Source organism: Mauremys mutica, chromosome 1 (genome assembly GCF_020497125.1).
Source record: "Mauremys mutica isolate MM-2020 ecotype Southern chromosome 1, ASM2049712v1, whole genome shotgun sequence".
In the NCBI taxonomy this organism is placed as follows: Eukaryota; Metazoa; Chordata; order Testudines; family Geoemydidae; genus Mauremys; species Mauremys mutica.
In genome coordinates this window covers 39,942,999-39,961,341 of record NC_059072.1, presented here as the reverse complement: position 1 = coordinate 39,961,341, position 18,343 = coordinate 39,942,999, and the positions used below count along the sequence as shown (strand labels likewise).

Below are 18,343 nucleotides of genomic sequence, written 5' to 3'. Positions count from 1 at the left end.
AGAATGCCACTTCACCAGCATCCACTAGTAGATGTAGCCAGGGGATAAAGTAAGAGGGGAGTGCAAGGAGCACAACCTCCCCTGCTCCTGAGGGTGTGCTCCTTCTCTCTTTCTCCTTTTTTCCCCTTGATTTGAGGGAGGGTTGTCCCCCTGCTTCTTGGTTCAGGAGGCAAGGACTCTCCAGGGTGAGAGCGCAAAAAGGTAAAATGATGCCCGGCTGAGGAATTCCTAGGTATGAGTGTGCTCTGTGGGCTTGTTTTCACTGCAACAGTTTGCTGCAATTACTATGTTCAAGTCACTCCATTCAAGCTAGCCTTGAATGAGAGCATCTGCTCTGGGAAGGGTAAACTACTTGAGTTACTACCTCCAAACTGTCACAGTACTGACTGGTGTATTCTTGGTTCTTTGCATTGCACTAGTCTGAACCACTCCTTCCAAACTTCTGTGGTGTATTATACAATTGCATGGTCATAATACCTCTAGGAAATGCAAATCACAAGCAGAATACCAAAGAAAAGTATATAAGCTGAAATTTCAGGCAATACAAAGAACATAGCAGCTACTACTTTCAGCTAAAACGAGCAAATTGATTAACATAGTGACACTAAACTTGGGAAAAATAATTCAACCAATAAACACACAAGCAACCATACATACCCAGAGTAGACAATGTACGGTGGCATCCCTGCAACAAAGCTGCTAAAAGTTTACCATGAGGTTATCAGAAGACATCCCAGTTGTTCAAGGAATGTTATACCTAGAAATAGATAAAACAATTAAGCCAATGCAGAGTACCCATTGCATAAAGAAGAAAAAATGGGAGTAGTAAAGCAAATGGAAGAAGAAGGCATCATTGTTAGTAACAGAGCCCACAAGTTGGATAAACAGCATGATGGTCACCGAGAAGCCAGGCGAGCTGTGTATTTGTATTGATACAAGCAATTTAAACTGGGCACTAAAAAGGGCTCACAACCACATGCCTACAATTGAAGTATTGCCTGATTTAGCAAAAAGCAAAAATATACTCAGTACTTGATGCCAAAGACAGATATTGGCAAGTGCTACTGGATAAGGAAAACAGCTACCTGGCCACACTTTGGACACCAGCAGGTAGATACAGAGATTGAGAATGCCATTGAGAATCAAACCTGCAGCAAATGAATATTGACGCTGCCAATAAGATGTACTAACATCTTTGCAGGCTCAGCATCATAGCTGAAGACATTCTAGTGTACAGAAATGGAGACGACATGGCAGTAGCTGTGGTAGATCACAACCACAATCTCATCTATCTGCTACAGAGAGCCAAGGAAGTAAACCTAAAATTCAATAAAAGATGATTGACTGCTCTACCATACACAAGACATTTTGCTGACCTCGCAAGTTCTAAGACCTGACCCCGAAAACATAAAAACAATACAGTGGATGCCCAACCTACAGATATTAAATCAGTTCAGAGATTATTAAGATATGCAAACTGATAGTTTCTTCCAAGCCTCTCACATGCGTGAAAACACTTTAGGCAACTACTGGACAAAGTTGCGTGATGGTTACTTCATCATGACACAGCAATCACGTGTATCACATAGTATCCAATCCTGAAATACTATGTTGTGAAGAGGCTACTACACAATGCCAGTGAGGTCGGGCTTGGGGTAGCGCTCATATAAAAGGGACAAGAAGGTCAAGTCACCAATGGAAAAAAAACTTAAATTGAAATGCAATGTCTTGCAATCGTTTTCATATGTGAAAAGTTCTATGTTCGTATGCTTAAGGATGGAAAACCATTGGAGTAGAAAATGACCCTAAACCGCTAAACATTTTTTAAAAAAATGCTGCTAGCAGCCCCAAAACACCTTCAGTGCTTGCTACTGAAACTGCAGTGCTACGGTTTAGATGTACCTAACTGACTTCTTATCCAGAGCAGCCTGGCAGCATGAAAAATATGGTAACTGAACAAGAATATGAGAACATGACAGAAATCTAGAAAACAAAGAGAGATAGCAAAAGAATCAACCCAGCCAGTTATGTGCTAGTTTCAAGGCAGAGGCTGGAAAGAATCCAAGAATAAACCACAAGTGTTCATGTCTGTCATTCTGTCAGCATGGCCCTACACCAGGAAAGAAGACTCACCTTCCTCTCAAGAATATAGTGGATCTATAGAGACAAGCTGAGCCTCCAGCTTAGACCATGCAGTGGACTTATCTCCTGGGCCAGTGCCATTTGTAAAGGTTTAGGCTACCTTTGAAAATGCTAGTGCTAATGTGAGATAAAGTATACTGTGACTATTGCTTGTTCCACTCCTGATTCTGCATCTACATGCCTTTGTAGGCTGCATTGATAATACCTGCTTGGCACACATGCAATAGTGTGAGCCATATCAATCCATTTGCATCTTTAAATTTTGGATTAGAGATGGATACCCTGGGAAGTGGGTGGGGTGGGAATTGGGAATTAAAGGGAACATAGAACCAGCATTACCACATTATGAGAGGGAGGGATAGCTCAGTGGTTTGAGCATTGGCCTGTTAAACCCAGGGTTGTGAGTTCAATCCTTGAAGGGACCACTTAGGCATCTGGAGCAAAATCAGTACTTGATCCTGCTAGTGAAGGCAGGGGTCTGGACTCAATGACCTTTCAAGGTCCCTTCCAGTTCTAGGAGATAGGATATCTCTATTAATTAAATTTTTTTATTTTATTTATAAGCCAGGTCTCTCAATGTTTGTAAAGTGTGCCAAGATCCTCAAAGCAAAAGTGTTGTGCAGTTACTAAGTATCTAACTTCTCCCCCCTGTTGGTAGTTCATTTTGATATCAGCTGTAGTATCAGGCTGCCTTCTTTTCAGATATTTTGATGCTTATTGCTATCAAACAAGGCTAGAACAGTTAATATTGAAAGTACATATTGAAACCATCTCAACAATCAGCAAGAGATTGAAAAGATCTTGTACTACACCAGCCCACGTGATTGCATTTCTGAAAAGTGCTTTTCATCAAACCATTAAGACACCCCGGGGTGTTTTTTTTATTGGTCCATTAAGAAACACCTCAGGTATGCTGAGGCAGCTTTGTTCCCTGAGTCACCCATAAACATATTAAAGGAACAGGGGGAAAAAAACCTTAAGTGCCTTCATTTTGCTATAAACATGGTTATTAATTTTTTTTTAAATAGACACTTAATTTAAAACAATCATTTATTCTGGACATCTCAAATCTACATCTGCCTAAAGGAGAAAGTGTGGGGGAGGGGGAAACCAAGGAAAAATCAAGGCACCCATTTTCCTGCCTGGTTTAGCTGTTACGCCATCTCTAGTAAGCACTTATATTTTTAGGTTTCATAGTATTTAGAACATTCTTTTTAATAGTTTAGTACTGAGTATTCATGTTCAGCCTCTCCATTTTATCTGTCTTTATATTAGTCCTGTGAGGAGCTGTTCGTAAATGAGTTTGAGCTTTAGAAAAATAACAATTAAAATGCAACTTCTGTCCAAGTTCTGTCTCCTCCTTTGCTGCCACCTACAGCAGCTCCAACAAGGATTCTTAGGTACCATTAATTTTTAATTCTATCCCAAGTGAAGTTAAAATGTGTTGAGCTCCTATTGTCAATGTGTCTCGGAGAGTTTTGCAGCGTATTTTTCCCACTGAAATTGCTGTACTTAGCAGCACTTTTCAGGTTGAGACACTTCCAGTTTAATTTTGTTAATTTGTTAAAAACTTTAATCTCATCTCTCAGTCTGAATCTGTTTTTCTTACTGCTGAGGAAAGGATTTGATGCCTGATTTCCTTGGATATTTAACTTATCTAGATATATCGTTGCTTTATGTGGATATAAATGTAGGTATGACATCATCTAAGAGGCCCAGTCAGAACATGGCTTTGTGCAATGCAAGTTCAAAGCCACACAACATAGCTTCATAGAACTGAACTTTTGTGAAACTGAAGCCTGGTCTACACTAGGCGTTTAAACCGGTTTTAGGAGCGTAAAACCGATTTAACGCCACACCTGTCCACACTAAGAGGCCCTTTATATCGGTATAAAGGGCTCTTTAAACCGGTTTCTGTACTCCTCCCTAACGAGAGGAGTAGCGCTAATATCGGTATTACCATATCGGATTAGGTTAGTGTGGCCGCTGATCGACGGTATTGGCCTCCGGGCAGTATCCCACAGTGCACCACTGACCGCTCTGGACAGCAATCTGAACTCGGATGCAGTGGCCAGGTAGACAGGAAAAGCCCCGCGAACTTTTGAATATTTCCTGTTTGCCCAGCATGGAGCTCCGATCAGCACGTGTGGTGATGCAGTTAAAAATCAAAATAAAGAAAGAGCTCCCGTATGGACGATGCGGACGTGATCACTGTAAGGGCAGGCAAATCTGTTCTATCAGCGCTCTGTTACAGAAGACGAAATTCAAAATCATTTTTTAAAAATCTCCAGACAGATGCCATAGCAGGGACTCAGCGCACTGCTGCGTGACAAGCGTAACGGAAAGCCAAAGAATCAAATGGACGCTCATGGACTGGAGGACTCAAGCTATCCCACAGTTCCTGCAGTCTCTGAAAAGCATTTGCATTCTTGGCTGAGCTCCAAATGCTTCTAGGGTCAAAAACAGTGTCCGCGGTGGGTCAGGGCATAGCTAGGCAATTTACGCACCCCCCCACCCACCCCCAGAAGTGAAAGGGAAAACAATCCTCTCTTGACTCTTTTACATGTCACCCTAGCTTTACTGAATGCTGCAGATAGACGCGATGGTGCAGCACTCAACACCAACATCCTTGCTCCCCCCACGCTATGGATGGCTGATGGTGCAATATGGCTGGTATCCGTCCTCATCATCAGCCTATTGGCACATGGGGCAGTGCAAAAGGACTGGTAACTCCTTATTGCAGCTGAAGAGTTTAAGTGGCTCATTTCAGTTTAGCTAGGTTGATGAGGAACAGATTTAAAATAAGACAAAAGAAGCCATTCTTAAACCAAAATAACAGTGCCCAAGCAAAGGGTTTTGTACAGGTTTAAGTAAATTGGTTTAAAAACACACCTTAAGTTAAACCAATGCAACTTTCTTGTGGTAGGCCAGGTCTTAGAAATGATCTTAGGTCATGTCTCTATGTGCAGTCTTTACAGCTACATGCTCTGATATAGCCACATGCTAAAGAAATGCCAGGTTTGGTTTTTGGTTTGGTTTTTTTAATGCAGATTTTTCATGTGAGAGGAAAGCAATCAAACACTCAATTACTACTAAAAAAGAACCCGTGGGCACACACTTTATAGATTTACTGTACTCCCAAGTATCAAAGTAAAATTTTAATAATTTGAATTGTGAATTGCATTGAACTAGGTTGCATTCATTGTCAGAGAAACCTCCCAGACAATTCTTTGGGGTTCTGTAAAATCAGTGCTGCACTAGAACAAATTCATGAAGTAACCACAAATTCAAGAAATTCAAAGTCAACTGAATCTATTTTTCCTGATTCCAGCAACTTATAAGGACCTTCAAAACGTCTCATTTTGCTTTGAGCTAAAATATGATGTAATATTATGATGCAAGTTGCATACAGTGTGAGAGACTCTGCCTGAATGGAAGAAAGTGAGAAGTGAATTGCCTCCCGGCAATGGTGGGTCACTCTGCTCAGAGGAGAGGTGTGGGAGGGGAGAAGATTTCTCTAAATATCATTTGATAAGTACTTAAAGCAATAAAGCACAGCAAGGTGAGCATTATATGTGAATAATGCCCTATTTTAAATCCACTGTGAGGCACAAGGGCAAAAGTAGAGAACTTCTGTCTCCCAAGAAAGGATGATGTCTGTGTTTCACATTCTGAAGTGTGTTGAAAATATTTTTAAGTGGTTGCTTTTTTATGAGGTTTTGTCTGTCTGTTTATAGTGTTGGTAGAAAAACAGATATTTTTTTTAAATAAAAGATCAAATTTTATATTTCAATTCTATTTTTTATTTAAATACAGGTTCAAATAAAATAAACCTTTGTTAATTTCAGGTTTCAAATTAAATTTGTTCGTAGGCCTAATCTTACTATAAAAGTAAAACAGGGTGGATGAGGTAATATCTTTTATTGGATCATCTTCTGTTGGTGAGAAAGACAAGCTTTCGAGCTTACACAGAATTCTTTTTCAGGTCTACTATAATCTAGTAAAATCATTTAAATTAATTTAAAAAAAAAATCAAGCAGTACATGTTTGCTGGCAAGCTTTAAGGAAAGTCAGACTGTTAAACTTGTGAAAGTCCACTGCTTGGAACCAGGGTTTGTTGAAGTGCTAAGCCAGTTTTTGAAAGCAGAAGCCTCTTCTGCAGGTGCAGAGAGAAAATATTTTCTTTATTTCAGTTTATTTAACTAGTTTAGCATGAAATAAAAATGAAAATAGGAAGTCCAAGGGGAAATTTTAAGACCGCTAATTAGCAGGCGGTCTACAAATTGCAGTTAGGGTCTTTAAATCTGGAGGAAGCCTGAGGATGCTCTAGTATGAAATCTTGCACGTGAGTAAATCCACATTACCTGTTCATCACCTTGTTCTCTAATGAAGGATAATCTCTTATGGAAGATCGGTTCCTAACCCTGTTATTCTCATGGAATTTTTTTATTCTTCACATCCATATTGATGCTGTCCTTTTCAAAATCGCCTCAAATTGAGACCCTTTAATGAGGACTGATTTTTCAGAGAAACTACTCTTTCTAAAAAATCAGGCCTCCATTTAGGTGTTTCAAGTTAGGCATCCAAAAATACTGGTCATTGTTGAAAACTTAGTCTGTAATCACTGGAAATATAAATAACTCCTATGTAAAGTAAAAACTTAAACCCATGTGTTTAATTAGTTTGTTGCCATTTCTTCCTTACAGCAACCTCATCCTACAGGAATAAATCCAACAAAAGGCCCCCAAGCTGGTGGGACCATTCTTACAATCACTGGGAACAATCTGGAAACTGGTTCCCAGAAAGATGTTAAAGTTTGCCTCGGCAATGTGCCCTGCAACATGTACGTATGCAGCACTTAACTTTTTCATAATATCGACTTGTAGTCCACTAGCACCAACCGAGATCAGAGCCCATCTGTGGTAGGCATCGTGCAAATCTATTGTGAGAGGAGATCCCTGCCCAAACCGGTTTACCATCTTTAAATGGATAAGACAGAGTGAGAGAAAGGGATAGAACACAGAAGCAGTGCAAATATAGAGTGATGGTTTGTGAACATTAAGTTGTTTGTTCATTAATTTTTGGGTAGGTTTTTGGTTGTTTCTATTTATTCTGTGAATCACAGGGGACAGGTGGGGGAGGATGGAAGGTAGGAGGGCATTAGCTATAAGAAGGCATTAAGGGATGGGGTGGGGAGACGGAAGGAAGCACTTGTCTTCTTTTTTTTTTTTTTTTCATGAAGCTTTGTCCTTATTAAAACTTGTCACTTTGTGACTATAATACAGAGTAGTACAAAGCCTTCCCTCAGCCCCCCACCATTCCCAGCCACGTGGCCATGAGGGTAAACCTGCAGCGAGGAACCAGCCAGAGAATCCAGCAGGTAGGAATAGCTTCAGAACAGCCAGAGCAGGAACCTTCAGACAGTAGGAAAACTTTCTGCAGTTTTGACTGGACTTTCTCTTCCCTGAACTGATTGGATGTTTGCTCCAACCCTCTCCATTCCCCTCCTCACAATCTCTTCATATCAGGTCACTCCACCCCACCCCTCTTAGCCTCTTCTCCACTGCCCCATCCCCCTCACCACTCTTCCCTTCCTCTTTCCATGTAGCTTATCCCCTTCTAACTAGACGCACCCAAAAAACCACAATTTTGGAACTTACATATTTGCAGCGATCACTTTGTTCACTAGGCTTGTGTTTCCCCCGCCTCTCTCCCCTTCCCCCATGTCGATCTTGTCTGTTTAGATTGTAAATTCTTTGGGGGCAGGGACTGTCTGCTACCGTTTGTTCAATGCCTAGCACAGTGGGGCCCCATTCTTGGTCAGTTCTTAGGCTCTACCGTAATAAAGATGATGATTAATAATAATGCTAGTAATTTGAGCCTTGTTTCCCCTTTTCTTTCCCCTCCAATTTCCAGCACTGATTTTGGTGAACAAATAGTTTGCATCACAGGACAACATGAGAGTGGTGGAACAGTTCAGGTAACCGTGCATCATGGAGACACAGAGAACCAATTAAATCCAGGGTTTACATACAGCAAAAATCCTACTGTCACTAAATTCTTTCCAAAAAATAGCTTCAGCAGGTAATGAAATGTTTCTATTATAACTACGTTCATTCTTAATAGCTATGAGGGTGTGGTAGTTTTTCTTTATATGTAACTATTTAAATGAAAGCCACTATACTGTGTCTCTGCAGAAAGCTTAAATATATGAGCTTGTACATTTTTTCCCAAACCATTGCCGGCAAATTTTAATAATATATTCTGTTTACCTCAAAACCTTAATAATACCTTTTTTAAAGCTAATGCTTGAAATAAGAAAAGTAATTAACTTACTTTAAAATGCAGATTTCTTAAAGGAAAAAGAAAATAGATTGACATTCTCCTTAAATACGTCTCAATCTACACTAGTTTTACTTTGCTTTTTAAAATTAGTCTTATTATTTAAAATTAATCTTATCACCTGCAAATAACATAAAGCTATCAAAATGTCTGTGTCCATCCATGGCTATTAAGAGTTGGTATGATGGAAATAAAAAAGAATAAATTATGACTTGCTGGCTTTGTTCCAGTAGGGCAAATAGTAGCTGGCGAAAAAGCACAACTGGAGTTCAGCAAGGTTTTTAAACATTTTATTTGTGTGTGTTATGTGTTTTATTTTGTTTTTTGAATCTATAGCCAGACTGGTGGTTTCTCTCTGAGAATTCAGTTTTTTCTGAAAAGAAAAATACCAATAGTCTAAACATAAAAGCAAACAGGAAATCCCAACATGATACCTTGAACTATTTGACAGTGTACCTGTATAGAAGTCCTCTCAGAATACTCCTCATTTCAGGGTCTGGGGACAAAAACTGTGATCTTTACTCATGGGCTTCAGCTTCCTAATATCTTAATCTTGCTACTTAGTAGAGGACAGCTTAGTATTTTCATATCCTGAGAGATCAGAGGGAATGAGCCCAAGCTCAAATGCTGTCACTTTCTACCAAAAAACCCAACATGAGATGTTGACCTGAACAGGATCTTAAAAGTTAAGTCAGCTGTGACTTACCAGGCTCCTTGAATACGGCCCTTTATATAAAATAAAGTAATACTTAAGATTATTACCATTTAAGAGATTAGAGGGACAAGAAATGTATTTTTCTTTTTGTTTACTTGGTACATTTGACAGCGCTTTGTAATCCGTCTAATTTTTCCCTCTTTATAGTCAGTCAGTCACTCCAGGATTTCTCAAAACTTTTGATAAAGTGGAACTCATTCTATTAGATTATTTTGTGGATCGCCTTCCCTCCCAGTAATGATTATTAGGATCGTTGGTGGGTGGAAATGTACACTAAGTCCTTTCGTACTTGTTAATGTATCTATCAACTGAAAGCAACAAGGAGAGGCAGCACCGTGTGACTTCTATTCCTTTCTATATAGGTTCTTATAATACACTCATCACCACACTCAGAGCACCTTCCAGGAATGCAGTAAGCAACATGACTAATATGTCATGTGTTTATGCTCTCATCCTCTCTCTTGCTGGAGATGTGCTTGCAGTGGAGTGTCTTGTTTGAGTAGGGGCTCTTTTAATATGCATGTTGCTATGTATTTATGTCAGAGAAGGTAAGGCCGAAGAAGTGCATCTTGCACTTGGAGTAGAAGACGACGAGGTTTGTGGTGATCCTTAATTCCTAGTGGAGTTCATTCCACAGTCTCGGACCAGCCCCTTAGAAAGCTTTATCTTCTGTTGTAGGGAGTACCACTGAGCTAGAGGAGCAAAGTTGATGAGTATGGTCTTTGTCCCAGAGCTTTAGAGGGTCTTTGAAATATCCTGGTGCCGGGCAATGGAGCACCTTAAACATAAGGTCTAGGACTTTTGACTTGATTCTATGGGAAGCCAGGGTAGGGAGCAGAGGACAGGTGTGATGTGCTTGGGGTAGCCAGCATTACTGTAGAGATGCACTGCAGCCTTCTGAACAAGTGAGAGTTTGATAAGTTCTAAAGGTACTTCATCCCCAGGTACACTGCCTTGCTGTAGTCCAGCCAAGGGTTCATGAAGGCATGAATAACTGAGGCCAGATCACTGTCTGCCATGATAGGGTAGAGTCTCCTAGCTACCTGGAAATGATGGGAAGCATTACTCACAGATGCTGCTCTGTGAGAGCTTAGCCTCAGTGAGGAATCCAAGAGTACTGCAGACTGCATTGACCAGTTGTGGGTGTGTATCTTCAACCAAAGAAGAAAGCTCCATGGCTCCAAATTCTTCAAAATGCTTTCCTCTGCCCACCAGCATAACATCTGTCTTGCTCAGCTTCACTTTCAGCCAGCTATTCTTCATCCATGAGCTGACGTCATCCAAGCACTGAGCCATTTTGGTAGGAACCACCAACCATTATGTTAGGTTCCCATGTTTGTTTGTGTAGTGCTCCCCACCCCCACCTCAAGAGTGATAAAGGCATGGGAAACCATTTTAAATAGTTTAAAAATGTGAATATAAAAATCACAAAAAGGCCACAGGATTTGGAACAGCTGTATCACTTCAAAATTTTATACCCATATTTGGTTTACTGGAAGTTCTTACATTTGCTACCTAACTATTGTACAAGCACCTGCATGAAAAGCTGTGCACAAAATATGTTAAGTGGAAAAAGTCATAGATGGAGCTAGTGTATGGTTGTAGAACTTTACTGATGTTTGATTTGTCTGTTTTTTCAGTGGAGGGAGAAATATTACTGTAACAGGAACTGGGTTTGATATCATCCAGAGTTTCTCCATAGTTATAACTGCTGACCTTCATGGGCCTTCCAGAAGGAAGAAGAGGCAAATACGCAGTCTAGACTCCAAAAAGATGGTATGTGTGTGTATGTGTATATATATATATATGTATGTATGTATTTGTTTGTCAGACATGCTGTCTTCATCAGCAGTGTGATGTCTAAACAGGGCCTGATCCCAAACCCCATTGAAATCTGTCCACTGATGTCAGTGGGTTTTGGATTGGGCCAAATGGTTTAAAGAAAACCTCAGATACATAAACCTTGTCAATATTTGTACTTTTTCAGCTGCAAACTAAGGGCCCAATTCTTCCATCCTTACTTACGTTGATTAGTACCTTACAATGCGAAAAAGCCCCCTTGATTTCAAAGAAACAAACAGTAAGGTACTTTTCAACATGAATAAGAGTTGTAGAACTGAGCCTTGAATGGGGCAACTGAAATTCTTTGGCAAGTCCAAAGTGGAATCATTTATCCTATTCCCTGTCTTCCCTACTGAGCTGTAGATATTTGGACAGTTCTGGACTCAAATCCAAACTACGCCTGCTCTTGGCTTTGCAAAATCCAAACTCATTCAATTTGGGTTTGAAAACTGAAAAGTTCCTACTTTTTTTGCCCTCCCGGTTATATTCTTCCTATAGTGTGTGCATATCCTTATACAAGGAATTTTAAAACTACCCCTCCAGCATCTGATGCTAAGCAGACCCCTTCACTACAAATAACTGCAATATTTCTGAGGAAGACCAAAGTTTATCACCTGATTAAGAAGCTAAACATAGTTCTTTGATGGGGACATGGTTCAAAACTTGGGGAAAAATTTCAAAACTAACTTTTTTTTTCCTGTTTTCTGTTCTAATTTCAAATACATAATTTAATTTTTAAGAATCTATACGGTTTTTGTGCTCTTCTTAAGACACTGTCCACCTTTCTTAGTCTATTTACGGCAACCACTACAGCGTAGGCTAACAGATGATGTTCTACTATATCAGGCCTACACTAACCTCATTAAAAACTTTTCCTTAGCAAAACTTTGTTTAGTATTCTCAAGTGTTTGTCCCCCTGTAGCTATTTATTCAGATACATAAAAAACATCTATTTGGAGGCACTGTAAATGTGGTCGGTCAACCGTTTGTTTCCTTTTTAGTTCACTTTATTATTTTGTTTTCATTATATTATGGTAGTATCCAGAATGTACTAGGAGTGGTACAATCACATTTGTGATGAGAGACTGGGAAGACTCTATCGTGGGAAGTCATAAAGATAGCTTCTGTTTTTTGTGTTTTGTGATTTATGTTAATGATTCAAGAGGGTTCCTAGAGTAAACTATTTGTATAATTGTACTTTTTAAATGTGCCAAGGAACATCTAGTGCAAAGGATTGGGATGAGGAAGGGGAAATATGCGCGCACACACGCACACACACACACATTATACTGTTAGGATCCAGACATTTTCAAGCATGAGGTGCCTTAGAAATAAACATTCATTGTGCTGGAAGATAAGGTTTGTTGTGAGTTAATTGGTGCTTAATATATTAAGATGATAATTTCTCTGCTATTTATAAATGCCTTGAATACAAGTGGATGTGCCCAAGGTTGAAGAAGAGTAAAAAATAATCTGGATTAAAGCTAAGACGTTACCACCCCACCCCATCCCCACCAAGCCTGTGTTCTCAACATTAAATTGCCTTCAAATAGTTCAAACCCACAAAATTCAGATAATGAGACAAACTTTGTCAACCTTGGGAGTGTTCAGACCTTAGGATTTTGCTTTGGGCCTAAATACTAACCCACACTGAAGCAATGATTTATTTTGTCCAGTGATTTTTTTTTCTTTTCCAAAAATATCTGAGAATCTCACATTTTTATTTAACCTTGGTTGTGTTGTATAAGGCCTAGTTCACAGGCTCTGCCTTCTATTTTTAGGTGCTAAATGTTCAGCAGCAAATGACATGATCTAATCAAAACCCAAAATGTTTTGTTTGCTTTTTAGTTTCTAGGAAAAGATATTACAAAAATCAATGAAAGCACAATAGTCTTCTCTTCTCCACCAATATTAGAGGATCCAGAAAACTATAGGATTACTACACTTATTAAAATGGATGGTTGCAGTTTGGTTCTAAACGCCGAGAACAATGATCCCTTTAAATATGTTGCGGACCCAACATTTGAAAACTTCACTGATGGCATCAAAAAACAAGTCAACAAACTTATTCATGCAAAGGTAAACTTGACAAGACATGGCTGGTTGTAGTGTTATTGTTATAATAAATATATAGATGTGAGATTTTCCATTTCATTCTTAAAAAACGTGTGCTGCCCTCCACTGCTGGAATCTGGAATTTCCATATTAGCTGTGTTCCCATAGAATGAATAGATTTCCTCTTTGTGTAAAAGCTTGGGGGTATTTTTTCCTCCCCCTTTCACACTGATGTCAGAACTACATCCTCTGTTGAAAATGAACTGTACAAAAGGTTGTGTAACTTGTGGATTGCTTCACCCGTGGCTTTGTAGCTAAAATTACTTAGCCTTATATTTTCTGTCTAGGGCAGTAATCTGAACAAAGCCATGACGATAGAGGAGGCTCAAGCTTTTGTGGGGGCAGAACCCTGCAACATAAAAACACTGACTGAAAAGGATTTATATTGTGAACCACCAGAAGTACAACCTCAGCCAAAGAGAAGGCAGAAGAGGGATACCATCAATAACTTGCCTGAATTCATTGTATGTCACCTTTCCTGCATGTTGTCTTTAATAGCATGTATGTAGAGAGGAGGGTATGGAGTACTGTGTTTGTGACACTGATAAAGTAGCTTCCTATTTGCGTGGGTTTATTTTTCAGTGGCACATTATATAAAGGATACTATCTTGTGACTCCACTCCACTTCCAGATTCTGCCTGCTATCTATAAAAGGATTGCAGATAGATAGAATGTCCCGAGATGTTGATTGCCACTTTTATTAAGAGGTCCAGTTCTATGTATACTCACAACTAGGCATTGGGTTTTCTATCTTGACAAGTCCCATTGCAGTCAATCACTGTTCTGGGTAGTAAGTGCTTATAGGATTGGGTCTTAAATTCCTTTGTATAGTTTTTATTTTCCTTTTATGTAATAAGGGCTAAATTACATGTTGGAATACAAAGGTGCTGCTCCGTTAATTTAGTGGAGCTATTCCAATTTATGCCAGCAAAAATATTGTATCTGAATATTATACCTGTTTGGCAATCTGGACTAGGAATTCTGTAGCTTATAAAGATTACTAAGAAACTAAAACGTGGCAGCTAAATTATTGAATAATCTTCTCGTTACATTTTTTGAGGCAGGCATAAGTATGTATTTAATTCTTTAGGTGAAATTTGGCCTCAGAGAATGGATCCTAGGAAGGGTGGAATATGACACACGTGTGAGTGACGTACCCCTGGATGTTATTTTGCCATCTGTAATTTTTCCCATGGTGGCCATTATCATCATCTCTATCTACTGTTACAGGTAAGATAGTCACATGCTATGGCTGTCCCAAAGCTCTGAAGGAGAAGGCTGATGGGGCAGAAAAGCAAACCATTCTCATCTGCAAAGAGAAACAATCTTGATCACTTAATAACTAAACATTTTAAAGGAAGTAGCTGGAAAACATTTATACCAATAATTCCCCTCACATAGACCCTTTCAGTGGTATTTCTTGGTGCCAGTCAGCCCAGTGTTCTTTCTCTGCTGTAAGCACAAACAAATTGGCCCAGGTTTTCACACTGCACGCTAAGAGGGTAAGGTGCACACACAATCTTGAAATTGCTGCTGAAGTGCCTTCATGCAAGTGAAAATATTGCTTGTTTTGCATGTGTTTTAGTCAATGTTTAAGCTTCCTATGTCAACACTCTGTAGACCTGAGGTGGTTGGATCTGTCTGAGTGGATAGTCCAGCCTTTACAGCTGAGCCACATATTACCACACATACATTTTATTACTCTTGGTAAAATTCACCCCTTTGTGGTGTGCCAGTACCAGGACTATACACCACTTAAGTCCTACTTGGGGCCTATTTTGAGGTCTTAAGTGGGATGTAAGTAGTGTATCAGCCCTGTGCTGGGTGGATTTCACTGTAATGATGCAAAGCTATACAACTGAGATGCAGTGCCTTATAGTATTTGCACCTGTACAATGTTGAAACTCACTTAGATCTCCCATAACCTGCTCAGTATGATCCTGTGCATGTACTTACTTAAGCCATGTCTGTGCTCTGGATGTAACAGCAGCACAACTACAACACTGCAGCTATGTTGCTGTAGTGTAGACACTTCTTACAGCAACTGAAGGGGTATTTCTGGCAATGTAGCTAATCCACCTCCCCAAGTGGAAGTAGCTAAGTCAACAGAAGAAGTCTTCTATTGATCTAGCCATGTCTACACCAGGGGTTAGGTCATCTTAACTATGAGACTCAGGGGTGTGAATTTTTCACATCCGCGAGCGTCGTAACTATGTCGACCCATCTTAAGTGTAGACAAGCCTTAGTCGTGACTCAGCAGCCGTTGTGGAATGCACTCTGAGTGCTTATTGCATTGTCTGTCAGCTTGCACAAGTGAAGTAGCTGTGCTTAAAATGTGCTCACAAATGTAGCCTAATAAGTTTAAAATCATTGTGCCAGATATTCATCCGATCTGTTTAAGCAGCTTCATTCTAGAGCTACATTGATTTACATTAGCTGAAGATCTGACCCTCTATCTCCTCCACTTTCATTATTAAAAGTAAAGAGGAAAAGAAACAGGCTTCCTATGCTCTCTCAGCCTTTCCATTTGATGCAATTGCAAAATGCTTTACTTTTACCATTAATAACTTTCAAAATCATACCTTTATTCTTTAAAGACGAAAAAGCCAACAAGCAGAACGTGAATATGAAAAAATCAAGTCACAGCTTGAAGGTCTGGAAGAAAGTGTCAGAGATAGGTGCAAAAAGGAATTCACAGGTAGGATTTATGTCAGATTTCTTATGGACCCTAATGAGAGATACTAAATTGGGCTAAAACTACTGCACTGTCTTACTGAAACTGTTTCTTGGGTGTACGTACAAGCCAATATAACTACTCTTCATTGCAGACATCAATATACAGTACGTATTCTTCTGACAATGAAGGCCATAAATAAGATTAAATAGAGTGAAAGTGATTAAAGGAAACAGGCTTTCAGGGTAAAGATAAAATAAGCACAAGGAATTAAATCAGTAAATGGAAATAGAAACTAGGTTTTTTATTATTACTACTAAAAAGCTGCCACTGGTACTGAAAAGTCACCTATTTCACAATAAGTAACTGTAGTCTGTATTTATGTTGATAAAATGACACATTTTATTTTAATAAAAATATAATGTTAGGAAAGCCACAAAATATATGAATTGGTGAGCTATGAATTTATGAAGATAGACTGCAATATCTTTTAAGTCTGGGAAAATCAGAGAGAAGAAAATTTACCTTTCTGTAATGGGAAATAATGGAACCTGATTTGAGGAGCTGGTTCATTCTTTACTGTATGTAAATAGACATCACCTGAGGGAAATCAATGGGAGCTGTAAGGGCACAGCACCTCCGAATATCAGGCTACTTATTTTGGTGTCTAATTCAGGCACCCATGTTTGAAAACTTTGGCCTAAGTGACTACCTTGACCTATAATATCACTATCTAAAATACACTATTTGTTTATACTGAAATAACCTATCTTTGCTTCTATAACAAAGCATGTCTTTTTTCCTAAAGAGAAATTACTTGTCTCTTATTAACAGAAACGGGCTGAAAAAAGTGGTGGTTGAATCTGAATTTGGCTTAGATTTAGCTTCGGGAATTCAGGGTTAGGGTTTAGAATTGACTCTATAGATATAATCTAACAAGATTTTTGCCATCTTGAATAATGGAAATCTCACAAAATCTACTGTTACCTTGAGATTTCTGCCATTGGAGTCAAAATCATCTCAGAATAGGTTTTTCCCGTTATACTTGAGTCATGTCTGGAAAATTGGCATGTTCCAATTTTGGACCCTACCCAATACCAAATCTGTGTAGCAACTGTTTGGATTGAGGGATTCAGCTTCAAAGGCCACTCAGAAATTTGAAGGGCTAAAGATCAAGGTTCCCGTTTGGAGCCATCTCTGCTTATTAGTCTCCCTCACCAGCTGGCCTTTGTAATCCCTCTTCTGAGAAACCAAGGGCAGAAAAGAGCTGTTTCTGGAATGTGAAGCTGCCCGTCTCCTGCCAGGACTCCCAGAGGAGTGCAGGGAGTACTGCTGCCTGCTGGAGTGTGGAGTTAATCTCCTACTCCAACACAGCTGCCTCCCTGGGCTCAGGAGGAACACACATTGTCTCTAGCAGTGTAATCTAGCACATAAGATACACGTCATCTTGGCTAATAGTAAAGTAAAGCATTTAAATGAAAGTAGTTTCTAGATGCCTATAATATTGATAACAGCAAATGCAGGAAGAGGAGTCTTCCTGCATGCATCAGAGCAGTCATAGTAAAAGAAGTGGTGATTAGGGTAGAAGAACACACACAGCATGAAGCTTGAAACTATGAGATGTTTTCTTTCTTAGAATTGGCTGAGTGTAACAAAATAAAGAGAACCAGGATAAATTATGTGGTCAATAAAAATTGCTGAGGTGACAGGCCATTATATTAATTAACATGGTATTCTAGTCAGTCAGCAATATCAGGCAACTGGAAAGCCTCCAGCTGAAATGACCACTTTGTGGAAAGGTGACCTCCTAATTGCTTTTTGTGTCAAGAACTTGAAAGCTTTTGGGGCTCACAGAAGTGTTTTCATCATTTTCAGTGAATTATTTTACCTTCTTCCTTTCTGCCCTTCTCCTAATAAAATGATTATTCTTTGTACTTCCTGTTGCTCTTGCTCCTTGGCTCAACATCCCAACTATCATGAAAAGAATTAAAAGGCAACTTTCACAACGATGTAGACTTAAAGGAATAGAAAATATATAAACACAAGAAAAGTAGTTGGCCACAATTGTGTGTGTAAGAGCTTTCTGCATACAGCCTTGCATTCAATAATTACTGATCCTACAGTAAATTCATGACTCTCCACTTATCACATTACAATATCCGGTAAGAAAATATTGTGATGATGATGATTAGCATATGTATAATGATGCTGTGTAGGAACCCCAGTTATCAATCAAGCCCTGCTTGTGCCTGCTCATGGTACAAACAAAACAACGAGATTGTCCCTTCCCCAGTCTAGGTAACTATAGGTACATCTTCACAGCAAGCAGCAGCCTGTGGCAGCCTGGTTCAGAGCCCAGGTTGATAGACTCAGGCTCCTGCTATGGTGCTAAAAATAGCCATGTAGACATTCGGGCTCTGGCTGGAGCTTGGGCTCTGAAGCACACCCCCTTCCCTAGACATCTAAAGTCTGCACAGCTATTATTAGCACCTTAGCATGAGCGCCAGAAGCAG

At 39.5% G+C, this 18,343-nt stretch overlaps 1 protein-coding gene across 1 annotated transcript in view; it reads left to right on the top strand.

Moving 5' to 3' along the window:
* Positions 1–18,343, top strand: part of PLXNB2 (plexin B2) — a 335,252-nt gene that overhangs the window by 289,167 nt on the left and 27,742 nt on the right. Inside the window, exons 18-24 of the mRNA XM_045031102.1 lie at positions 6,849–6,985; positions 8,059–8,226; positions 10,840–10,975; positions 12,890–13,120; positions 13,444–13,620; positions 14,247–14,386; positions 15,754–15,854. Coding sequence (XP_044887037.1) covers positions 6,849–6,985; positions 8,059–8,226; positions 10,840–10,975; positions 12,890–13,120; positions 13,444–13,620; positions 14,247–14,386; positions 15,754–15,854 — 1,090 coding nt within the window. The remainder of the gene's footprint in view (positions 1–6,848; positions 6,986–8,058; positions 8,227–10,839; positions 10,976–12,889; positions 13,121–13,443; positions 13,621–14,246; positions 14,387–15,753; positions 15,855–18,343) is intronic.